The sequence below is a fragment of the Hetaerina americana genome, unplaced genomic scaffold (assembly GCF_022747635.1).
Source record: "Hetaerina americana unplaced genomic scaffold, ioHetAmer1.1.p SCAF_1, whole genome shotgun sequence".
Classification (NCBI taxonomy): Eukaryota; Metazoa; Arthropoda; class Insecta; order Odonata; family Calopterygidae; genus Hetaerina; species Hetaerina americana.
Window position 1 is genome coordinate 91930279 of NW_027286069.1, and position 25326 is coordinate 91955604.

At 34.7% G+C, this 25326-nt stretch overlaps 3 protein-coding genes across 4 annotated transcripts; 1 reads left to right on the top strand and 2 right to left on the bottom strand.

Annotated features, from left to right (window-relative positions):
- Nucleotides 1-1166: 1166 nt before the first annotated feature.
- On the bottom strand, nucleotides 1167-6861 carry mRpL15 (mitochondrial ribosomal protein L15). The gene is made up of 6 exons (XM_071593404.1): nucleotides 6646-6861; nucleotides 6409-6563; nucleotides 6153-6318; nucleotides 5205-5364; nucleotides 3621-3718; nucleotides 1167-1507 (listed from the first exon to the last, which is right to left on the bottom strand). The coding sequence occupies exons 1-6, from the start codon at nucleotides 6742-6744 to the stop codon at nucleotides 1301-1303; spliced, it is 885 nt and encodes a 294-aa protein (XP_071449505.1). The 5' UTR covers nucleotides 6745-6861; the 3' UTR covers nucleotides 1167-1300.
- Nucleotides 6862-7314: 453 nt separating this feature from the next.
- On the bottom strand, nucleotides 7315-11143 carry Vsp37A (Vacuolar protein sorting 37A). The gene is made up of 7 exons (XM_071593415.1): nucleotides 10997-11143; nucleotides 10738-10927; nucleotides 10448-10666; nucleotides 10178-10364; nucleotides 9781-9932; nucleotides 9545-9664; nucleotides 7315-8548 (listed from the first exon to the last, which is right to left on the bottom strand). Exons 1-7 carry the CDS (start codon nucleotides 11086-11088, stop codon nucleotides 8474-8476), a joined length of 1035 nt encoding a protein of 344 aa, XP_071449516.1. The 5' UTR covers nucleotides 11089-11143; the 3' UTR covers nucleotides 7315-8473.
- Nucleotides 11144-11235: 92 nt separating this feature from the next.
- Nucleotides 11236-16360, top strand: PolZ2 (DNA polymerase zeta subunit 2). 2 transcript variants are annotated; one of them, XM_071583680.1, is made up of 6 exons: nucleotides 11236-11512; nucleotides 11591-11709; nucleotides 11782-11954; nucleotides 15084-15252; nucleotides 15628-15791; nucleotides 15944-16360. In XM_071583680.1, the coding sequence occupies exons 1-5, from the start codon at nucleotides 11479-11481 to the stop codon at nucleotides 15754-15756; spliced, it is 624 nt and encodes a 207-aa protein (XP_071439781.1). In that variant the 5' UTR covers nucleotides 11236-11478; the 3' UTR covers nucleotides 15757-15791; nucleotides 15944-16360. The 2 variants fall into 2 exon arrangements, with proteins under 2 accessions (XP_071439781.1, XP_071439773.1); XM_071583672.1 differs by having other exon boundaries at nucleotides 16017-16356.
- Nucleotides 16361-25326: the final 8966 nt, after the last annotated feature.

A 25326-nucleotide genomic window follows, 5' to 3' on the forward strand; every position in this document is an offset into this window, starting at 1 on the left:
CATAGTAAAATTTCTTCCTTCCCTCTGCCAGTGTTGAGGCATGACATAGACTGTAATGAGATCAGAATCCCATATTTAGAATGAATAGCTCCTAGCCTTAGATAATGTTCATGTGGCTTCATTATCACACATGGCCAGAGCTTGTATCACCCTTCAAGTAATTTTTTATATTCACCCTGCTTATTCAGGGGCAGTTTCAGTTAATTTTATTTGATCAATGAGTAACTTGTTCATATACACTCATCAGATATGCAGTACATACTAAAATAGTATCAGTAGACATCCAGTCTTACAGTTTGGTTGCTATGTAACTTCCAAATATGGTTATCCAATTATGGCTGGTTATCCTTTTGGAGGGTGCTTTTCTGTATTAGATCCAAATCGCGTTTAGGCGCATTATTCCAGGGTTGGAGAGTAATGATATTATATATTTTAGGTATCTTCACCTATCCTTTAATACTATCTTAATTATTTCTTTTTACAATCAAAATACCATCCTCACTGACACATACATGGTCTGTCCTTAAAGTAAGAAGAATAAATCTGTGAAATTTATTGCCGGTCTTAAATGTAGTACAAATTACTAAAATTCTTCAACATAGCCCCCTTGCGGATTGACACACTTATGCCAGTTGTTATATCCTTCCTGGAAGGCATCAATGGGAACCTTGTCATGGCTTCTTGGATGTTATCCAGCATTCCAGAATGGTTGTCTTTCAAGCTCTTCTTACTCATATTCTTGAAAAAAAAAGGTCCAGCAGTGCCACATCAGGGCTGTAGGGTGGCTGTGGGAGCATTGCCACCTTGTGCTTGGCCAGGTACTCGGTCATAATGAAGGTGTGAGGATGTACTGTCGTGGTGCAGCATCCAGTTGGCAAAGATCTCCTTCCCGATGTGTGACCTTTTCTGCAGCCTTTCGAGGACTTACAAGTAAAACTTACTGTTCACTGTCTGTACCTGTATCGACTCTTCGTGGATAAACCTTCTAAGTCAAAAAAGAAGGTGGAAAAAGACTACTTATTTTGGGAAAGACATCCTTCCAATTCAGACTTGGTATGTGGTGAAAAATAATTCAAGAAGCTCCTTAATCCCCCACTCCAAGATTCTTCTGACTGGTTTCTTTCGTCTACAATTGTGCCTTTAACGTCCCAAGGGATTCATTGGAAATTTAATTATACAAACATTGTTTTTTCACTCATTTATTTTAACAAACATTCAACTGGCTTGTTTAAATTTTGACTTCAACAAGATTCACTTCTTTAATACTCTACAAATTAAGTATATTTATTTGAAATTTTGTCTATGACTTATAATAGTCTTCTAGTTCAGGATTCTTTGGTTTAAGTATAATTTGATCCACTAAATTCACAATCCACCCGGGTTCTAAGCCATAAAATATTTGTCTTGGGTCTTTCCTTTGGGTAAGCATTTCAAAGTCTGGATCATCTTCAAGTCGAGGTAAAGAATAGCCATACTTTTGTGCCAGTACAAATCTTTCCCAAGAAACCTAAAAAAGATAGAAAATTATTTAAATCCACTTGCATTGTTTCATACCAAGAACCCTTTTGTTGCTTATAATATGATTTGACCATGCAAATGTAACAGGTGCAATCCATAAAAATAAAAAACACTAACCAATTCATACATTAGATAAAACTATTTTTGAAAAGTATATTTCATCGAATTCTTCTAAATCATTCAATTCTTGATATCATTATTTGCTAATAGTAATTTATCTGAAGGGGAAAAATTTCTCTAAAATGTCTCGTCAAGGTAATATTTAAATTATAAATAAATATGATTTTTACTTCTGAAAGCACCATCAACACAATGAAATGCGTACTTCATAGGCAAAAACAAAAATTTGGATACATTGGACTCCCACAAAATTTCACCCATTCAGTTTTTCATGAAGTTTGATTATTTTGACTTATAAGTGTATTTAACATATTTTCAATGAGGAGAAATTAATTTTTTTCAACCAGGCTGCAACTGTTGTTCCAGAGACTTGGTGGAGTATTTTGACATTATTGAATGTTATTCACACAATCATAATACACAAATAGCTGAAAACCAAGTTAACAAATATTTAAGTGTTCAAACAAATTTAATTTAACATTCACAATGATGCACCCCAAACTTGACAATAATTCCACCAGACCAATAGTACAGATAAATGAATATACATGCACACGCACTATGGTTTGCTATTATCACGGAACACCCTGTACATTATCTATTTTTTAACAGTCCATACTTATTGAATTCTCTCTACTCATTCTGTATACCCTAAATCAGAAGTAAGATGAATTGAAGCTGTTAATGCTCCACTTAAAAAAAATTCAATAAAAAAAGCCAACTCTTAATAGCCATTCTCCAATTTACTTATGTAGGTGATTATGTAAACTTATATTTAGTGAATATTTGATGAGTTACTTAAAAACCTAATACCTAGCAGGTTTCTATTCATTCAGGTGTTGCGTGCCCACATGGAATTCATCCCACAAAGTAGAAGTGGGCAATAAGAGTGCTTGCCCCTAGGCTGCACCCAATCAGCCTGCTTTATTCATGAATTTTGCAAAAATGTGAGGCCAATGGGGGAGGGAGGGGGAAGCTAGTACTGCAGAGTTAAGATATCATGACAACAGTGTAGTTTACCGCATGCCGTTTTCAGGCTAACCTCAAACCCATGCCGGGCAGTTGCTTATATAAATTTGAGTTATTTGGTCCCAATGAGTTATGGTGATATCACACAGTCAATCTTACTGGATATCATCATACTTAAGTTGCTTGAAGAAAAGAAATGTTTCTTATGGCAAGAGACTTCAGATAATTTAGTTTATGTTGAAATTAGTGGGCATTCATGGGCTGTGACACAACCATTGCCCAATGCTATACCTAGCTTTTGAAGACAGAAAAGGATGGTTGGGTTTCATTTGCTATGCAGATGATAATGGGGATGACTAGAAGTTTGATTGACCACATTTGTATTTTTGCTGTAATTGCTCAACAGAATGTGACCACTTGCTAGTATTTTATTTGATATTTTGCACAGCATTACAAATATTTCTTTATCTAATACTTTAAGGATATGTAACAATCCAAAAGAAAAAAGATAATTTATAAATTGTCTAGTAAACTAAGATTAGAAGGGAAATGAACCAAAAATAAGAAGCTCTACCAGGCATGCCTTCATGTGGAAATTTGATAAATCATCAGTCTTGTGAATACATCAAATTTAATCATAGGTGTAGGGTACTGTCGAGAATAACCACAGTAATCAACATGATGGGATAGTTCAAAAGGTCAAGGATGTAAATGGGCGATAGCACCAAGGAGTAACAAGTATATAGTAGTAATGAATGGAGCAATGGAAAAAAACATTTTGTTGGAAGTTTCAGGTCATCAAAATTCTTGGATCAATCTAAAGATGAAATAAATATGTCATGGCCTCTAAAAAACTAAATTCTGAGGGCTTTATATTATATGAGGGTGGTCTGAAAAGTTTCAGACCTCAGAAAATTTCAGAAAAAATGTCTTGTATCTTTGTTAGGTCAGAAACTTTTCAGATCACCCTTGAAAAGTAAGATAATATTTCAGGGTGACTAAATAGAACTTACCTTTTCAGGATCAGCTAGGTATCCTCGATTAACTGCTTCAGAGTACTGAACTGCTAATTCATCATTATGGGGGAGCATTCGTCTTGGAATGGGAATGCCTAAAAAAATTATTCATGACTAAGTAAATAAAACATATGAAAACCAAGGGAGAGAATAATGTTAGGAATATTCATAAATGATGTAAGCAACTTTCTGAATTAGGGTTGAAAATTCACACATATGCACATGAATGTGCTTATGTAGTTATACGCACACACTATATCTTTGTTAACACAAATGTCAAGGGTCTGAAAAAGACAATTGCGTTTAAAAATATTAGCAAGTGAATTTTCGACACAATTTGAGCAATAAACTTGTGATTAGTTCCATGCTTATTTTCAGCATTTATTCATGTATGCAAGAGATGGAAAGAATACAATAGGATTTATCAGGTGAAGATATTAGGTCAGCAACTTTGGACATAAATGGTTCATTAAGAGAATTAAAATTAAATAAGGCCATGGAGATGGAAACATTCCTTCATGACTAATTTTACTAGTCTTACATGGCTAGGGATTAGGAAAACGTGGAAAGACAAATATAAATTGGCGTATTCATATCATCATTAGATGAATTTGGCTGGAAGATTATGACACTGCATCGAATCCTGGAGTTAAATGCTCATTTACTTCCTTTAACACATTGTAAACTGAGACATACAAATGTTATGTGGCTACTCCTTCAAAAGCTTTAGAACCTGATCTATGGCAGTGCACATATTTTTATCAAATGCAGCAATATTATGTTAGACCTCTCACCAACTCAAAAATTCTCACAACATATCCAAAATTACATGAAATGTTCTTTATGTATCCCCAAGCTCACCCCAAATCAAAAACACATTTTTCCCTGCCAACATTTGGCTACTTCCAAAAATGGTTAAAGGGCAGAGTAGGTAAGGAGTGGTACCCAAATGCTTGTAAATAAAGTGCTCTTCTACTTGATGAAAGCATTATCTTGTGCAATGCAGCAAGAAATTCATCAAGATAAGTCTAAGAAGGAAGGTGCAGAGTAAACACAAGCACAAGGGAGGCAAAAACAGAGGTACACACACAAATATATAAAACACACAATATATGCATAGGTTTTCAAAGAAGTTTCACCAATAACGTACGATGCTTATCGTATCACTAATGTGACACACCATAAACAAAAAAAGGAAAATGTAAGAAAAGTCACATTTTTTATATTTTGGAGACCCTATCACATTAATCACTGAGAATATTGACTTACTCTTCCTCACAACAATCAAGGCAGCAGTGACCACCAAAATATATTATAAGTGAGATTTCCTTCAGTGTTTGAAGTTTCTACATACTTTTTTCAGTTTCAAGAAGTATTTACATTATAAAAGCACTGAACAAGGTAATTATTTACTAGATATGCACAGCAGCCCACAGCTTTCTTCCGCCACAGCAGACATTTCAGAGTTACAACACATACATGACAATGGAAGAGTGATGGAAATAACTTTTAAAAATTAACTTAATATATTTTCCAACAATTGTAGATTCCTTACGTTTTACTTTACATGATTAAAAATACCTTTCTTAAAGAATTTACAAGGATTGATAGCAGCATATAATGAATGTTGATCATAATATGCAGTTGTTATAACTCCACCGTTACGCTCGATTGCTGCTATGGCTGGTTCTGAAGCCCACTGAACCTCAATGTTTATTTTTGCTTTAAAAATATCAGCACCCTGCAAATAGTAGAGGGTATAATTTATTTTTAAATAACAAAGAATATCCCAAGTTGAACATTTAAAATTGCTCGAGATTTGTTTAAAAATAAGTACATAGACTAAATGTATTGGATTTCATACGCATAAGTTGCTTATAGCAGTTTTTTGCCAGGAAGACTTTGAAACAACAACGTTATCGCTTCCTCACACTTTTAAGACCAATACCTGACCAAAAATGAACCTACACGTCCACAACATGAGCAAAACCTGATACGTTCATGCATTTTCACATAAAATTAACTTTTGCCAATATTAAAATTATACTTCACGCAAATTTAATAAACACTAAGTCATAGGATACATAACTCAAGTTAGAATACTAAATGAATTTCAAATGGAATTCTGGGATCAGTTAATGCATCAAATTTTGTAAATTAAATCATAATTATTGAACCTTCTAGAAAGAGAAAACTTCTTATTAGACTTAATTACATTATTAAACTTCACGTATTTCGCCTGATTTGTTCCATTTAAGAGAAATAAAATTAAAATTCAATTCATCTCTACAAACTCAAGGGGAAAATCGATACATGGTTGACACGAGAAATGATTAACCATTATGCAAAAAGTCAGATATGAATATAGAATTTCTGTATCAATGGGTAGAGTTGTGATTCGCATGATGTAGAGACCTGCGCCATATGCTACAGGGCGCATGAAATAACCAGGTATCTTAGGCTTAAAGTGTCCTCATTATTCTCTGAATCACTCGTGCCAGAATCAACCAAGATTTTCCTCAACCTTACCTCGTCAGTTAATTGGAATCCACACTGCCGTTGATCCGGGAATAATGTCATTAGCCCAGTATTACACAATGAAGTTGTATCAATAGGCTTAGAGGCATCTAATCTATTGGTGTCTATCAACATCTGCAGTTTTAGCAATGATATCGGCGGATATTCTCTTCGCACGCTGGGTAAAAAAACATGATAATGTTAAAAATACAAAGTTTAAATGCTTTATACAATAAAAAATAAGACGACTTGAAACTGGGATTCTTACTGATGACCCTTATAATACGGCTCCAAAGGAAACCGCAGGTAGAATGGATTGTTTCCAGTTTCGTAACCTAATCGCATATAATTTTGTCTTTGTCCTGAACCCTTGTTTCCGGCTCCATGTTTATCCCCTCCGTGCTGGCCACGACCTCTTTTTCTCTAGAAAAGAACCATTAAATTAGAATCCGACATCCAAAAATGTTTACATACTTGGTGGTTTCGGTGCGACTTTAAATTTTACTTTTTTAAGAGCCCCTGGATTGTCCCGCAAATTGGCTAAACAAACTCGAGGTAGATTTCTTAGCATCGAAAGCGCGTATTCTGTCACGTTCTTACTCATTTTTACAAAATTACAAATACATCAACTATTCCCGCAACTTCCAACAACTTATTCGATCGTACTAAAACTCCTCTTTGGCTGCTCCCATCCTGAGGGTACTCATGCTCGTACCTTATAACTACCGGCGCTTTTTGCTGCTTGTATGTTATTCCCAGACTACGGTGGGGTTTTTGGCGGCGTCTTCGAGTCGGAATAACTTGTTACTCCATTTAAAATTGCATAATTGATCACATAATCAAAAGATTCTTTTCGTCCCTTGAACTGTCGCTTATATCTACGGGAACTATCAATTCCCGTACTGTTGCATATACAATGTAAAACATCGTGGGCACCTAGAGGAATATGTTAATGTACTCAGAATGCGGAATACGTTAAATATATAATCAATAAAAAATTATTTTCATTTGGACACATATATAACAGTATCAAACGAATCGAGTGAGGACCAACGCGCTCTATAGTTTAGAAGGGATGGACGGAAGGGGGTCGAGAATCCACAAGTTTAGTGGTTTCAAAATATGTATTATGAAATCACTACCACCATTGTTTTGAACAAAACAATTTATTGCTCTAAGAACAATTACAATAATCACTCCATTTATAAATGATATATAAATGCCATGTATATTCTAAATTAAATAAATACAATTAACTTACAAAACGTAGTAAATGTTTACAATACTTTACAAAGTAAAATGAGCATGTCTTAAGCAATTAAATATGGCCGCAAAGCCCATTACTCAAAGCAGCTCAAATGGAAGTAGTAATTACTGAGTCCAATACCTACACGTAAAGGATCAAACCATGTATTCAACTTCAACAAATCATTATGATTTTCATAACTATGCCAACTAAATGGTCCCTAAGAACTTATAGGCAAAATTTATGCAAATTTCTATTGTACATCTCTCATAGCTACAATAGGTATTCACCATCATTTGTACCATTAGAAATATGAATCGTATCAAAAGGGAAAACTAGATTTAATATCCACAACACCAAATATGACTTATACGGCAAATATAAAATCATCTACATATAAGCCTGATTTAATCCTTTCCTTATCATGAAAATCTATTTATTTATGATTCAATAATTCAAGGGTGAAAAGAATTTTGGATTGCAAATTACTCCAGGTCATAATACTACAACTGAAAAATAAACTCCAGGATTAAAATTAAAAAAAATCAAAATACAAATTGAACTTGTCATGTTAACAGCATAATTTTAAGCCAACATAATACATTAAATGCACATCTTTTTCCTTCCTGATAATAGATTCACCTATGAGCAGTTATAAATATAAATTTGCTGTCTAAAGAGGTTACTTTTCATATTGCTACATAAATCACAATGAGAGAATGCATTTAGATTAAGATGTGAATTTTGTCAAGATTTTCATACTTCTCTCCGATGATGACAATATCTGGAATACATGCAATGACCATTCCTACTTGGTAATTAGAAGAAATGTGCACAGCAAATATAGTAGATTAATTTTATATTTTGAGCACACACAATCTATTATATTCTATGATGACTTTCACTCTCGAGAAATTCTAAACAAATATTGTTCATACAGGATTAACAAAACTGTGGCATTATCAAATTTCAATTCTTGCCAAACTTGTAGCCACAACCACACAAAATTAGTAAGTCTAAGTTGTTTGGAAAGACCGTTAAAAAGAGATCGATATATAAAAGATTTTGAAAATGAAATATTTTATGATTAATAACTAGCTTTTTGTAAAGCTAATAGTTGTTGGCTGAGTTTCTCTTCTTTGATTCTTCTTGAGTGACTGAGCTGAAAGAAAAAAAACATTGATTTTGTATAAAAATGTTTTAAACATAAGACTCTCCCCAAAATACATGAAGAAAATTAAGGAAGAAAAATTATGGCTGGCCAGTTTTCAGAGGAGATGCTCTTATTGGAGATCATAATTTTCTTTCCCTTCCTTTATAATTCATATATATCAAGACTTCTCTTTCTAAAATCGTTTTTGTTCAAAGAGAATGATTTATCACAAGTGATATTACTAGTGGTTGGTTCTCCACTGGTTTCATTGCTATGGCTGTATTATTCTCTTATTACTGTAATGAAAATGGACAAAAATGATATCATGGTAGAGAAGATATTACCTAATCTCATTGAAATATTTAATCCGTGTTCCCTTCTCTACTGTGCCAAAAAGAACCTTTGGAATTTAATGTACATTATACCTTCCTCAAAAATGTATGCTGCAAATTTAATTTGTCTTCTTTAAAATGAAAGAGTGCTGTTTTCAACATGGGCTTTAGAATTTTTCTAACTTTGCTGCTCTAAAATTAAAAAAAAAATATTTTTTCCAAAGACAAAGAATTTTAAAGCAAACAATTTTCTTCAACATACTTCAGATTTCAATAATATACACTGGTAATATTGATTTTTTGCAAGAAAGTTGTTCTTAACTAAGGTAGGTTCAAAATAAACACTTTTTTGAACTACCATCATGCACGAAACCTTTATACGTAAAATAAGATTAGATGCCGCATATTCTCCCCAGCTATTTTTTTGCCAGTCTGGGGTTTAAGAAATGTTGGTAATCTTGATTTTAAATTTGAATCCTTCAATAGGCACTCCTATACATTAAGCAACCCAATTAATGAAAAAAATAGTTTGGGCTAAATCAGGGAGTAATCATAAGCCAGAGTCCACAATAAACGACTACATGGAGACAAAAAATATTGAGTAGCTGTTGATGCTGGAATGCACTAAAAAGGCCCAATTTTATATCACATAAATAATTTTAATGGCTCATACCATTCTTTTCTCGATGTATAAGTCTAAGAATTGCTCCACCTCAACTTCTCCACTTAAAAATTCTTCAGCGACATGCTCACTTTCTTCATCACTCCTAGTTGCTGCTTGCCATAAAGCTTCCTATGAATAAAGTTGAAGTAAATCAGAGGTAAAATAAAGAAGACCCAATTCACTTTTTTACAATATCATCCAAAGGCACACGAAAGAGGCTACAAAGCCTTTGGGTTGTTTCTTACTTTAATTTGTGGAGGCGAGTACATTTCCGATATTTGCTGATATTTTTGACTTAGAGACTCGTACGTTTCCTTCAGAGTGGCAACAGTTTCTAACTTCTCAATTACACTTTGTTTCAGGCTCTCTAGTAGTGGTTGTTTTGATAACGTTTCACCTGAAATAACAACATCATTTTTATTAAGAACAATCGTTCATTCTTCTAAGAGTTAATCAATGCTGCCTCTGAGCTGCTTAAGATAGAAAAACTAAAACCGAAGGACAAAGAAAACATGTGAATTTACAATCTTTGGCAATACTTAAATTAATGCCTTGGTCGATAAATTGCGAATCTGTCTCTAAGCTATTAGTATTTTCCTCAAGCCTTGATCTGGCACATTTGACAGTGGTATTAATATTTACGGGCTATTTCTTCATTCCTGGCCATTAATTCATCAACAGTTGCTTGCAACTGAAGGATTTCTGGTAGACCAAGCACTGCCTCTTCCAATCTATCTTCATTTTCCCACAAACGCTGCAATTCCGACGTTGGCACTGAGACTAAGTCCGGAAATAATGAAGTTATGCGACGGGATGATCCAGGAATTCCCTGAAGAAAGCAAAGCACATCAGCCTGTTTCGAATGTAGTTTCATCTACTCAACATATATTCACAATAGCACTGTTAACATACATCACTATTGCGTGACAAAAGGCCCATTGGTGGAGTGGGAGAAGGAGGCGCGGGAGGTGGTGGAGGTGAAGACGTAGAATGAGGTGGTGTAGAAGAAGGCTGTTGAGATAAATTGTACCCTTCCTGCTGGCTTCCAAGCATGGCCAAAGGCGGCGGTTTCTTCTCAAATTCTCTAATTATTGCCTGCACAACTCTTCCCAGGTCCGAATGTACTGTAAACTAAAGAAACTAGCTATATTAGTGTCTCGGAAGTATGTTCTAAGTTCACGCAGAAGCATAAATTTAATTACATTAAGAAGTCCTGGAGCGCCAGTAATAAGCCCTTGATCGTTCACCCAAGGATGATTTACTGGAGGGTAAACCTTTAAAATAGGATTTTCGTGAGGAAAATCTGGAGGCAGAGTGGCTATTATGGCCATTATTTGACCTCCAGCCGAAAAATTTACTTTGTATTCCACATCCTCTTGCACTTCGGTGACACTAGAAAAAATATTAAAATCAGGCAATGGGAAATAGAAAAACTAATAAATATACCTCAGTAACACTTACTTATCATTAAAAACTTTCAAAGTATCAATTTGGCGTTTCCTTTTTGTCGCTGAATTGTCATCTGATTCGCCTCTGAAGATCCGGGACAACATTTACAGGTCATTTGTAGAATTCAAGATATAAACAATTTCAGCTCGCACAAATACAAGTGATGCGATTCAGTTGTTTATATATCGATTTATCAATGTTCACAAAGTTTCTGGTTATAGCTGAAAGAGGGCACAGTAGGGCAGTTTGCGATTGTTTACTTTGGTCCTGTGACAGGCGGGACTTATAAGTCTAATAAGATTTCTGGTTAATATGGGTGTTTTGGGTTGAAAGAAGAGCTCTTAAGGGAATTGAGTGATCATCCGAAGTGATTTGAGGCACTCCAGAGTGCTTCTCTTTACACGGCTTAGGATAATGATTCATCCATGCGTTTTGTCAGAGCTTCTTAGCATCATCGAAAGAAGTCCGAACCTCTAAATAACGTGATATGAACTATGTCCGGAAGATACAAGGACGACTCCCTGAACAGTACGGTTCCTCATACGTGTTTAAGCTTATTGCCAAATATACAGATTTTTTATTTTTATTCTTTTCTCTCCTATAAAGGTTACACCGATATTTTGATTGAATTTTTTGAAGTAGCCATTTACAATATACTTTATGTGAGAGAATTATATCCTAGTACTTCCTTTGCGAGGAGAAAACACTATGGAATTCCTATTCAGGTAATTTGAAGATAATCATTCGGTGTTTCTATTCATGTCAGTTGCCTTAATTTATTTTATACTGCCATTCAGGTGTCTATTCATCCGGCAGTGAGGAAATATATCTTGAACATTTTGAGCACAGCCAAAGAGTTAATGAAAAGGAATGAATTGAAAAAAGTATCAATAAATGTTATTTCAAGTGATTCACAAATTATCGAGCGACATGTTTTACATGTAGCAAGATTCAAAGATCCAATAAGAACGTAAGTCCTATAGAAATAGCACTCATTTTTTAGTATTTAATTTTAAGGAATTAATGGAAAATGTCTATTTAAACACAAATTGCTTCCAGCCAACACGAGTTGTTTACTGCAGAAATTGATATTCTATTGATTCGCATGATATGCAACTTAAGAATGTTTACACCATCAAGAGTTGTTCATCATTGTTTTGAAGCCATAAAAGCACCCCTTTTATTTTTAATTAATGAATCTTTGATACAGGGGATTTTCCCATCCCAATTAAAAGAATCAAAAGTAGTGCCCATTTATAAAAACCATGGCTGTGTAAATGTTTTGAATAACTACAGACCAATAGCCGTCCAAAATACATTTGCTAAAATATTCGAAAAAGCCATGTATATGCAAATAGCATCTTATCTCGAAAAAAACTTCCTACTTTCAAATTCTCAGCATGGATTTAGATCTGAAAGGTCTACCACAACTGCCATATGTCAGGCAGTCGACAGCATACTTAATTCATTAGATGCTAAACGCAAAACTCTTGGAATGTTTTTTGACTTGTCAAAGGCTTTTGATAATGTAAAGCACAATAGACTACTAATTAAACTCAATAGAATAGGAATTAGAGGAAGTCCTTTAAACTGGATGAAGTCCTATATTCATAATCGCACTCAGAAAGTAGTGTTATCAGTTGATGGGTCAAAATATTCATCCGAAGCATACCAAGTTAACAAAGGTGTTCCACAAGGCTCAACCCTTGGGCCACTCCTCTTTCTGATTTACATCAATGACCTACCTAACTGCTTACCAAATAATGATGGAATAATACCAGTGTGGTACGCTGGCGACACTAATGTAATAATATCAACACAAACATATCCCAGCCTTGTGGAAAAATCAAAGTCTGTCACACTTGCAATAAACAAGTGGTGTACAGACAACCTTCTAGACTTAAATGTAAATAAAAGTAAAATAGTATACTTTACACGCAACAAGAACGTGTCAGATGATCTGCTGGTAAAAATCAATGACCTATCAATTGAGTGTGTGACAGAATGCAAATTTCTAGGTATTTCTCTATGTGCAAATATTTCTTGGGATACTCAGGTAAATGCCCTTCAACACAAGCTCAGTTCAACTTGCTACTTATTAAGACACCTGTATGAAACTACAAGTAAAACTGTACTACTCAATTTGTACTATGGGGAAATATATTCAAATATAACCTACAGTATAATATTATGGGGATCAGCTGCTATTTCTCAAACCATCTTTAAAATGCAAAAGAAAGCTATTAGAATCATCACCAGGAAACCTCACAATGCTCCATCAAGGCCTATTTTCCGTGAATTAAATTTGCTACCACTCCCATGCATCTACATTATGTTTTTAATTCTATGTATAAAAAATAACATCGGCAACTATTCTCTTAACTCTGCCTATCATCATCATTACACCAGAGGCAGGAATGACTTCCATTATTGGAATATAAGAGCTAAAGCATTGAAATTAGGACCCAATGAAATGGGCATCAGATTATATAACAAACTACCCAAAAGTATCAAGGATACAAAGGGAACTGCTGCATTCAGGCATAAATTAAAACGATATCTACAGCGCAATATGTTTTACTTGGTTGATGAATATCTCAACAATATTCCCAACCAGTAAGTTCATACTTTCATAGTTTCTAGCAATGGTCATGGTCTGATTCATGTTGGTGATCAATGATTTTTCTGAATTTGATATAGCATGTGCATGTTACAGCCAATGTTCATGGGTTTGTACCAAACATTTATGTAACTATGAGCGTCATTTCTTTTATGTATCTTAACTGAGCCTGTGTCTTTGCTCCTCATTGACGTGCCATATATCATGTACATACACCACCCACCTGGTATTTTTGTATTGTGATCTCTGGGCAAATAAAAAGTAATAATAATAATAATACAGTTGGTATGATGTTATAAGAAACTATCGGTTCAGATTGCTGAAAAATATCTCAGAATATTGAAATTTCTTATCGAATCTCTAAAATTAATTATTTTAACGTAAGTGTTAGATATTATAATAATTTTCAAGAAATGTTTAGAAAACTATGGATTGTCAGTAATTTTGAAATGAATAACTTATTCATGTGTGGTAAATTGCTCATTTGGATGAACCTGGGTTGGGTATTTGAAGAAACGGATTAAAGTCAATTCCATTGAAATTTATGTTAGCTGGGAGCCTGACAAATATGGTGCACTAATACCAAAGGCTAAAGTCAATTGGACATAAAGCTGTTGGCTGAGGAGTGTTGGGCAAGGATTTGAGTAATGTGTCTGGTCACCTTTAGAAAAATCTAAAGGGTATGATGTTTGATGCAACATATATTCTTAGATGTGTAATTTTGTGCCGTTATAACTAAACCACTTTATTCCTGCTGTTACGGGGGAAATATTTAGAGATACATTTATGGAAGCTAAAGTTATTAAGGAAAGAAAGGTTTGTAGTGAATAGGGAAGAAATTGTTTTTTATTTTGAGAGTCACTTCCAATACATTTACCAATAAATGTCTTGTTCTTTACTTTCCTCTCAAATTTTTCTCTTCATGTATATTCTTGGTAAATGCTTATTTGCTGTTTCACATATTCGACATGTGCCACTGAAATTCATTATCAGTATTGATGATTTATTAGTAGTTTGGAGGAATACAGTCATGAAATGTAAGAATAGAACTAATTTAACTTTAGGTGAATGAAGCCAGGAAATTGAGCTTCTTAATAGCCATAGATACTTTGTATTATAGTCCTCTGAGTGATAATTCTGGAAACAGAGTTAAGGACCTCTTCAGGGCACGTACATATTTTGGATATTGGATAATTGAATAACAAGATTTTGGATAATAAGTCTGACATGTGTTGACTCAGTCAGGAAATTTACTTATATTGCAGCCAGTTTAAGGCAGCAGAAAAAGGTTGATAACTGGGTTAGAAAAAACAAATGTACTTATCTTCTGAAATATTAATTCCAATGGGATTTGTGAAGAAAAAATTTGACTAATTCTAATAATCAAACTTATTCACTTTAATTAAAACTACAGTAATTTGATGTTGAATGAAGCTGCTGTTGAATAAATGTAAATTAAAGTGACGATGTTTTTTTCAGAGATGATATTTACTATACTCGGTTGGAATCTTCACTTCGTAGTCTCTATTTAAAGCAGTCTGTCTCCTTGGGAAATCTCAAACCTCTTCCCCAAGGATCGCGCTTTTCTGCCCATTTGCACACCACTGAGATGGGAACGTCATTACTGGAGGATGATATAAACCCTCAGGTGTTAATTACTTCTTCTGCTTGTGAAATAAGAAACAATCTAATGTAAACTTAAATTTCTTAAAATTAAAGTCACAGGATAAATCCTATGTGTAGTTTGCTGCACAGTTAGAGTGTGCATCCCACTGATTGAAATTTTGTCTTTGGCATACCTAATATGTAATTATTACTTTTAACTCAGAGGACTTGAAAACTAAATTTTTTGTGACATCTCAATCTATGTGCATATTTTATCTCTCTTGCTTGTTAAGCCATCTTATTGCATATACACTCATTCATAGTAATAGGTATTCAGTATCTATATTTGGTTGGACATTTGTCAGTCCAAATAGGCATGACTCATTTTTGGTAATGATTGTTATTTCTTATATTTTAGGATTTTCCATTTGTCTTGGTTCCTGAAGAAGAAACTAAAATGTCTCTTCCTGGAATTTTGCCTATATCAACAATACGTTTGGACAATGCTCGTTTGGCTTGCTATACTCTATACGAGGAAAAGTTATGAAGCCCTGCCAATAAATTTGATCAATAGGCCAGTAGGTAGGTATCAAAAATCTACTTGTTAATGATGAATATTTCATTATTGGAGATCCCAAATGTTTTTCTAATGTTAGTAATTTCATTGTATGATTACTTTGGAGAATATTTGTTTTATGTGAACAATATCAATAATTGATTTTCCTTGGTTTTAGTGTATGTTGAGATGTATAAGCATAAAAATATTAGTAGAGATGTAGAAATTGGTAAAAAATTCAATCCTTCCAGCTGGTTTACATAACTACAAGAGGAGGCCCTACTTACTGTAGCTGAATTTAAATTTGTCATACATGTAAAGTTGGTGAACTGCTATGCTGGCCTGCTGCCGCTGGCACATGTATGGCAAAGCATTTTGCTGAATTAATGGGAAGAGCACATTTATTTTCAATGACACAAAAGTAATGTTGTTCATACAGTGTTTATCTCTTTGAATAATTTTTGAGTCGATATTAAAATTAGAATTTCTAATGTGACAATTTTAAACAGGTTCATCAAATAAGAATTATGTAATGCAATATTTTGATATATGCTTGGCAGAATCCAGATTGTATTCTGCTTTTACTCCAAATAAATTCTATAAAGGTGAAAATAATATCGTTTGATTGTTATGACTCTCTTTCAGATTTGTGGCATTGCATGTTGCTAACATGGCCATTTTATGCTACTTTTGTGATTACAATTCTCAATGGAAATTGGAAATTTTATTTTGGTTCATTCCATTTGTTTGGCTAAGTGACTCAGTATTTCAGTTCAATTAACTGTGTTAGTTCTTTAAAATTGAAGGAAGGACCACATTAATTCTTTGGTAAGGCTGACTATACATCACCAATATAGTGAGAATAAATAGCATGTAAAATAACTGTTTGATGGCTCTGCAGTAGTTTTATGCATACAAGGGGGGACCCAAAAATAACAGTAATGTTATTATAGATTCTTTAGTTCTCAATATATTTACATTAAATTTTGTTCACCTTCAAAGTATTCCCCATTGACCACAATACACTTCTCCAAACGATGCTTCCATTGTTTGAAACATTTCTGAAATTCAATTATCGGGATATCCTTGAGGCCCTAGCGATTTTTGTTTTACCTCCTCCACAGTGTCAAAATGATTTCCTTTCATGTCCCTCTTGAGTCTGGGGAGCAAAAAGAAGTCACAGGGAGCTAAATTTGGTGAGTAGGGGGGTGGACAATGGATGTCATGCCGTTTTTTGTCAAAAACTGCATCACGGAGAGGGTTACCTGTATATGAGCTGGCATGTTGTCATGATGGAAGAACCAGTTGCCTGTGTGCCAAAGATCTGCTCCTTTGGACTCCATGGCACTCCAGACATCTCACAGAGTTGATCAATGGTTCTGCGACGGTCTTCATGAATGAGGGCATTGATTTTGTTGTTGATTTTGTCAGTTCTTGATGTTGAAGGGAGGCCTGAATGGGGTTGGTCTTCAATTGACATTGCACCATTTTTAAAATGTGTAAATTACTCGTAGACTCTGGTTTTGCTTAGGGCAGCTTCCCCATAAGCAGTCTTGGGCATTACAATAGTTTCCATGGCCGATTTCTCCAACAGGAAACATTTCACTGGAGCCTGTTGCTCTTGATAATCCACCATCACGTTTTTGCCCAAATGAAAAAAAGTTGTTTCACTGAAACAGCTCTCATGGATCCAGTCACAGTGATGGCGCTGTGCATACTGATGCAAGTGGCGAGCTTGACGCATGACTGGCTGAACAAAGGCTTCCCCCACTCTCGCTCCCCACCGCAGCCCAATTCCAGCTACTTTTGGGTCCCCCCTCTTATGAGTGGCAATGAAAATGCACTGCTTACTTCAACTAATTCATTAAGTCTCCTGGCATTATTGACTGATGACAAAAAGGATGATAAGCAAATAAAAAGTGATCCTATTTTAACTGAATGGTGAAAAAATAGTTTTTATCTTTGTTCATAGCTGCATGATAGTTTGAGTTACTAATTAAGCCACAAATCCTTTACTTTTTGGTCTATCAAGCCTTGAGTCATCAAACCATTGATTCATCTTACCATTGAATAATCAAACCAATATAGCTGATGTACCTTTGTGAACACATCAGCAACCCTGAGGCCAATTGGGAAACAACAACCATTGGTTTAATGCAGTGCTTGGCATATTTAATACTTTTATTGCTCTATTTATCCCTTTCAAGGTGAGACCCTTGGTCAACTCTCTCCACGCTGCCATAATTACCTTGGAGGGAATTTTTTTATGGTTTTTTAATGATTTCCCCAATTGAAATTTCAGTCCTCCCTTTCATGCAAGTTCAATTGGTAAAGAGTTGCTAGATTTTTTATTTAAGATGAGACTCTGTCAACTCTGTTCATACCTCTATAATTGCCTCTGAGAAAGTTATGTGGAAGAGTCATTAATCTGGTCTGATGAAGTTATTCTACAAGGTTGTCAGCATTAATTGAAAACTGGGAAAAAACCAGGAATGGGAAAACATTGATATGCACTTGGAATGAAGGAGCAAAGCCTGGAATATGGGGACTTGAAGCCTGTGCTTGGGAAATTAATGATTTTGACTAGAAAATATATCCTGGAGAGTAAAAAGAAAAATAGTTTTGCATTTTTTAATTTGGATATCGCATGAATGACCAAACCAGAATTTTTTTAACTAGCAACTTTCAATATGTTATGTCTTCTCCCAGCGGGCAAAGAATTGTCTGTCACATTTGTGTACTTTTTAGAGGTAGTTTGACAGTCAAACTGAGTGTTGAACTACCAAACAGTTACCTACTTACCAATGCAGCAGTACTCGCATGCACTTCATACATATGTAGCTGTTTGATTTTGCTACTTTGTAGTAATTATGAGAAAAGGCATCAGTCTCAGAAACTATGGGTGAAGGTATTTGCTGTGAACATAGAACCTTAGTCTGTGGTTCCCAAAGTGGGCACTACCGCCCCCCGTGGGGCAGTGCTCTGGTCTATGGGGGCGAAAAGGAGCAAGGGGGCTGCAGGGGGTGTCGGAGGGCCCTGGCAATGTGACATGCGAAGGCTTGGTAACCTTCCTTTTGTTTCCTTTTTTAAGCTTCGTTTTTAAAGTTAACATTGTTTCCCACTTCTGGAAGTAATTTAAACGTTGTGTTTACTCACATTTAAAAATTAGGAATGGTTGAAAAATATTGTCAAACCTTTCTCACACAAGGTAAACTTTTGAAGGGGTTTAATCTCATTTGGTCTATTGTTGGCACAACTTCACGACACTGAGTACTTTGGCAGTAAGGTTTAGTGTGAATAAAATGGGTGTGAATCTGGAGAGGAATCAGCTCACCTGATAATTAGATTTGGTTTTTTTACATTAAATACTTACCTAGATAATCGTTTTCCAAACTATTCGGTTCCAACAATATTATCAAGGCTGTATTGGTGGTAATGGCAAAAAGAGGACCTTTTCTCTCTTATATATATTATTGAACTTTCCCTTTGCCAGCTAGATATCAATTAAATAAATTCCTGCTTCACTGATCTAAGTCATAGTATTGCTGCCATTGTGCTTTTTTTCTTTGAAGCATAGCTTTTTTCAAACAATGGGTAGTATTCAGTATAATTCTTTGAATAAAAAGAAAACTTTGGAAATATTTTGCCTTCACAAGTAAATTGAGTAGTAAACATACTTCTTCACAAAATTACTAGTAATAAATATCATCAAATGAATAGGTAGCCTTACTATGGATTAAACTTTAGTTGAACACAAGTATCCAAAAATTGAACCAAAACCAATTTCACTGCAACAGTCCCTTGAACTGCCTCTCTTATGAATACAATTTAGGGAATTGTATGGACTAATATGATTCATAATACGAGGGTCATCCGGAAAGTAGTACCCGTTCGTGCCGCATGAAGTGCTGACGACGCGAGTAGCCGCTGGACGAGGTCAGATAGCTTCAGTGGCTTGTCTGCCTTCTCTGAGCCAAGTTGCGTGACGCTAGCATTGCCTGTGTTGTTTCTGTGATTGTTTACAATGTTTAAAAAAATTGAGAACGCCGCCAGTTGTGAAGTGAGGGCAGTGATTAAATTCCTCAATGCAAGAAACGTTCGCCCATGTGATATTCATCGCCAATTAAAGGAGGTGTATGGAGACAATGTAATGGACGAGTCGTCTGTTCGGCGGTGGTGTCGCAACTTCAACATGGGGAGGGGGAACACACACGACGATGAGCGTTCGGAGAGACCGTCTGTCATTACAGACCAACTGGTGAGCTCAGTTGACGAATTCGTGAGGAACGATCGGCGCGTCACAATTGATGACATCTGTGAGCATTTTCCCAATGTTTCTCGAACAATTGTTCATGAAATTGTTAAACACCATCTGCATTATGCAAAAATTTGTGCAAAATGGGTCCCTCGCGTATCTCAATGAGCTGGCGGCGAAGGACTATGCAGCAGGAATACAGAAACTTGTCACACGTTATGACAAATGCCTTAATTTGCTTGGAGATTATGTTGAGAAGTAGTTTAAAGTATCCTCTTTCAAATAAAATTTTTTATGTTTGTTAATATTTACTTTTGTGTCTTTATTTCACGAACGGGTACTACTTTCCGGATGACCCTCGTACTATATACATATTATATTATGACAGAATAGGAGCCAAAGAAATATTATTTCACCCTCTACTGACTAGACCAGTATTATTAATCGAATTCAAGAGGAGCTTACTCTGCAGCCGAGTGTTAGGTTTCCCTATGAAAGACGGCAAAGGTGCATGTGCAGACCTCTGGCAGAAAGTCACTATGCACCATTTTCGAATTTGCGCTTGTGTGATAAATGTATTGTACTTGTATATAAAATGTACAACATTTATTTTAAATAAATACATTGTATTAATAATTTCATTTTACTGAAGTATAACTACTACCGTTCAAGAGCAAAATAACGTGTTAATGAATCATGTTTCCTACCAGGTATTCAGAACAAATACATGTATTCAGCCTTGCTTATATATGTTTGAAATTATGCCATAAGCTCGTAAATATTTTGTTTTGATATTTTTCATATGGTTATAAGCAATTTTTTTTTAAAAGCAACCACTGAAAGATTGAATCTATGTCTTATCATTAGTTCAAAAGTGTATTCTATTTAGTTAATATATATTAAATTTTATTTTAACAAAATTTAATATTCAAACCTTTATTGTAGAAACAGAATGGCAGGAAATGACTTGTCAAAGAAGAAATGTAGACAGTATGATGTGCATTAACTTAAGTATGGATTTATAGAGTCCTTTATAAACAAGCACATGACTATGTGCTTACTATTGAAAGGGTGTTTTCAAATGAGGTGGTGAAACCTTCCAGACTAATTGACTATTTTAGGAAGGCACATTGTGACAAGACAGAAAAGACTTCGACATTTTTTCAGTCACTTCGTGACAGAGTGCAATATCACCCAACACTTTCAAGTATGTCGTGTAATTCTTCAAAACATATCACTGATGGTTTGTGTGCATCATACAATCTTTCACTATCAATTGCCAAATTAGAAAGCCACGTACAATTGGTGAAGAACTCATTTTACTGGCAGTGAATTAAGTCCTGAGTACTGTTCTGCATAAGTCACCAAGTGATGCAATTAAAATTATTCCCTTAAGCAAAACACGTCAGTTCAATGACGAATAGATGAAATGGCTGAAAATGTTGAAGGTATATTGTGCAGCATCCTGAGAACAATGGAATTAGCATGATAGCTGGATGAGTCAACTTTGCCAGGTAATAAATCAGTGTTCTGACTTACATACGCTTTATTAAAGATGAAAATCTACCTCATGAGTTGCTGTTTGCGAGTCAATCAGAAACTGGACCTAAAGGGGAGTCAATATTTCATATCGTAGAGCAGTTCTTCCGGGACAAAAAAAATCCACTTTCTAACATACTTGCTGTTGTGACAGAGCTCCGTCAATGAGTGGTTGTCACCATGATTGTATTGCATAATTGAGAAAATATATGCCAAATTTTTTGCTATTCATTGTGTCATTCACTGACAACATCTAGTGGCTAAAATACTGAGTGATCGCCTTCACTAGTCCTTAAACATTGTAATTAGCATAGAGGAGCTAGATTTGTAAAACATTTTCATGATAAACTTAGTAGCGTATCCAGAATATTAGAGCAGCTAGGCTAGGAATCACTAATGGAGCAAAGGTTAAATTACAGATTGAAGCTCTTGCATAAGACATTTAAGATGTCATTTCTTCCACGAACGATAAGGGATCATAATACCATTGGCCGATCTAGTTAGGGCCATGTTCAGGTAAAAATTTTTCTGGTGTGTATTCACCCCCTGCCACACGCCCTACCAGTGGCTTGCAGGGTACATAAATAAATAATTACATCGGTTAACAAAATCAAAGCCTATGCTCTCAATGATCGACTCTTTTGAGAGTTGTTTGATGAGAATGACAGAGATCTCAAACGTTTGTTACTACACATGGATGTTTGTTGGCTATCAAAAGGCAATTGTATAAGGCACTTCTATAATCTTTTTGACTCTATCGTGCAATTTTTTGAGGAGAAAGATGCTTTTCTCAGTGACAACCTTAAAGAGATTAAGAGTGACCTTGCATTTTTATCTGAACTATTTGCAAAGTTCAATGAAATGAATTTACAATTGCCACGAAATGATACTAACCTTATAAAGGCAAAATCTGTGGTGACCTTGTTTATTTCCATGTTAATTTTATTTAAGCACAATATAGGTCGCGGTGAGATATCTCTTCCTTCCCTGCTTAAGTTAGAATTTCAAGCTGGTATGGGTGATGATGATTTGAGAGTCTTTTGTGACCATTTAGCCACCTTGCATAAAAATATGGCACAACAATTTGAGGATCTTTTGTTGGAAATTCCAGACTGGGTGATAGATCCATTTGTCGATATTCAGGAAGTTGGAGTATCAGAGGAAGAATTAATTGGACTACAAAATGGCGTTGAATTGAAACTAAAGTTTAAGATAAAATATCAAGAGTTTTGGTTAGAGAAGGAGGTTTTCGATCGTTATCCTGCATTTAGAATGGTTGTTAAAGAACTCCTTGCATTTCCAACTTCATAGTTGGTGGAACATGGTTTTAGTGCAGTCATTCTGCTTATTTCCAAGCAGAGAAACAGACTTCAGGTTTGTGAATGCAGTGATTTTAGACCCTTGCTAAGTGACATTTAACCGGACGTTGGTATCTGGTTATCAAACCCATCCATCCCCTTAAAATTTTATTTGATGGAAATATATTTTTAAATTAGGCAATAGAATCTCCTTAAATGACTTCTAGACCATGAATAACTATAATCAATAGCCTCTTAATTGTTTCACTAATTTTAACAAAACATGATTGGTTATTCTCTTTTCATAAATTGAAAATGCTCATGTCATATTATTGCTTAATATAAGTAAAAAAATGACATGTAAACTTCTAATAAAAGCTTTCTTAAAAATATTTCATAATTTATTTTTATGCAAAAAGTATATTCTCACCTAGGTTCCTTTTGTTGTGCATGAAGTCTTCTGGATAAATGTGATATAAAAACTATACATCTATTGGATTGTAAACAAACATTTGATTAGTCATTGTTTTTAATTTAATTATTTCAATGTTCCTCATTTGGTTATTTTGTTTTATGATTTTGATTATTATTTTAAAGCTATTGATAGGGGGGCATTGAGTGTAGGTTTATGTATCCAAAGGGGCGGTGGCTTGAAAAGGCTTGAGAAACACTGATTTAGATGGTATGCTAGGCTGGTGGTCAACTATATAATAAGATATGGTTAGATTGTCATTAATAGTATGTATTATTTATTTTTATGTACTAGTCTTTGTTATTTTGTTTTGCTTCTAATTCAATGACACAGTCAGTATGTTTGCATCACACGTTACCTGAATTATACTAATTACTATTGCATCAAGCACAGACTCCTTTTTCATGTCAAAATTACCTCATTATTCTGAGAATACCGCTACTTCTTCACCCATTCTATCAAGTAGTAACTGAAGATGTAAGGCAACTAATGGATGGCAGCTGAGGCCTTGAACCTTGTACATTGGCCCCCTCTGTCTATCCATTTGGTATTGAGTCAAGAGCAACATTTTTTTTGGTAGACCATACCCTGCCCCTGCAAATAAGCTTTGTCCATTTGAAAGTAGAACTCAGGTTTTCCACAAACCATAGTAATTAATTTTATGGCAATCTCTTGCTTTTGTAAAAAATAAGAGAATTTTGATGTGATTGTACGTCTTAAACTACATGTTATAAATGTATTGCACCTGGTAATGGGAATGGGAAATTTTTTAATGGTTCATTAATTATTTCCACCAATTGAATTTTCAGTTCTCTTTTTCAAGTAATTTAAACTGATAAAGGTTTGCAAAATGTGTTGTAGAGAAATTTCCAAACCATAAATCACCAGAAAAACATTGAAAATTGACAAAAATTTGTCCAACTCATTAACAATTATTTTCTGGAAAAATGCAGGAACTACGGACAACTGGATGTTGCCTGATAATTTAATATATTGTTGATAAGTTTTATGGTTAAACTTATCAAGCATTTAGTTAAAATTTTAAATGCTGTCAAAAGCATTTTTTTCAAGTTGAGGTTATGAGCTATAATTGATTGGATTTTGAAAAGCAATATTTGGTCAATTTGAAGGCATCTATGGAGTTAACTTCTGTCACTTTCCTCCCTGCCTTTCGGTCATTCTTATTATGCATTGTTTAATTTAACTTTCAATTTAGGAATAGATCTAAATGTGGTTGACCTCAGGCTGAGTCAGAAGTAAAGTTAGCCTTCATTTCTGAAATGGAAGTTACGATTTCACATATTCCTGGATAAAATTTACTGGAAAATTATAAACAGTAGGTGCATCAGCATACCCTGTTAGTCACCACAAGGGTAGGTATCATGGGATATATAACAGTTATTACCGTATGTATGGGCATTTCGAGGAAATTCCGTATTGTTTTTTTCTGGAATACATTATTGGTTTCTTCATTGGTAACTGAAAAAAAATTTATTATTCATCAATACAACGATATGTAGGTATCATTATCTACCTGCTATGGATGAGAACTCCAAGAAGATAAAATCCAAATAGGTGGGATATTCTCCTGTGTCATGAAGAAGGTATAGAATGTTTCCAAATTATTCTAAAGAATTTAAGATAATTTTTTCGGTTAATCTTGAAGGAAACCTCGCTTCTCGAAGGTTCACGACGGATTCCTATTTACTGGCCATATGAGCTTGCGTCGCTATACATTTATGCATTCGTATTTTCCAAGGTTTATCGCCGATTTGAATCATTCATAAGAGTCGCTTGCGTCTAGAAACTATTTGTAAAATTGATTGGCGTACATTACGGATAGACCTGTCACTTTCTTTCTTGACAAATAATTATTAAAGTACATCGTCCTCGAATACACCGTCCTTGTATATATTATCTATTAAATTACATCTGGGTATATTATCTGTTGTCAGACAAGAATGCAATTTTACATTTAATCATAATACAACGATAAG

Coding starts and splice junctions, on each gene's coding strand:
- mRpL15 (XM_071593404.1), bottom strand. CDS start 6,744: ATGAGTAAGAACGTGACAGAATACGCGCTTTCGATGCTAAGAAATCTA. Junction 6,564..6,645: donor ATCCAGGGGCTCTTAAAAAA/GTAAAATTTAAA, acceptor GTTCTTTTCTAG/AGAAAAAGAGGTCGTGGCCA. Junction 6,319..6,408: donor CCGTATTATAAGGGTCATCA/GTAAGAATCCCA, acceptor TTTTTTACCCAG/CGTGCGAAGAGAATATCCGC.
- Vsp37A (XM_071593415.1), bottom strand. CDS start 11,088: ATGTTGTCCCGGATCTTCAGAGGCGAATCAGATGACAATTCAGCGACA. Junction 10,365..10,447: donor TTTTGTCACGCAATAGTGAT/GTATGTTAACAG, acceptor TGCTTTCTTCAG/GGAATTCCTGGATCATCCCG. Junction 9,933..10,177: donor CAGGAATGAAGAAATAGCCC/GTAAATATTAAT, acceptor TTGTTATTTCAG/GTGAAACGTTATCAAAACAA.
- PolZ2 (XM_071583680.1), top strand. CDS start 11,479: ATGTCCGGAAGATACAAGGACGACTCCCTGAACA. Junction 11,513..11,590: donor CAAGGACGACTCCCTGAACA/GTACGGTTCCTC, acceptor TCTCCTATAAAG/GTTACACCGATATTTTGATT. Junction 11,710..11,781: donor ACTATGGAATTCCTATTCAG/GTAATTTGAAGA, acceptor ACTGCCATTCAG/GTGTCTATTCATCCGGCAGT.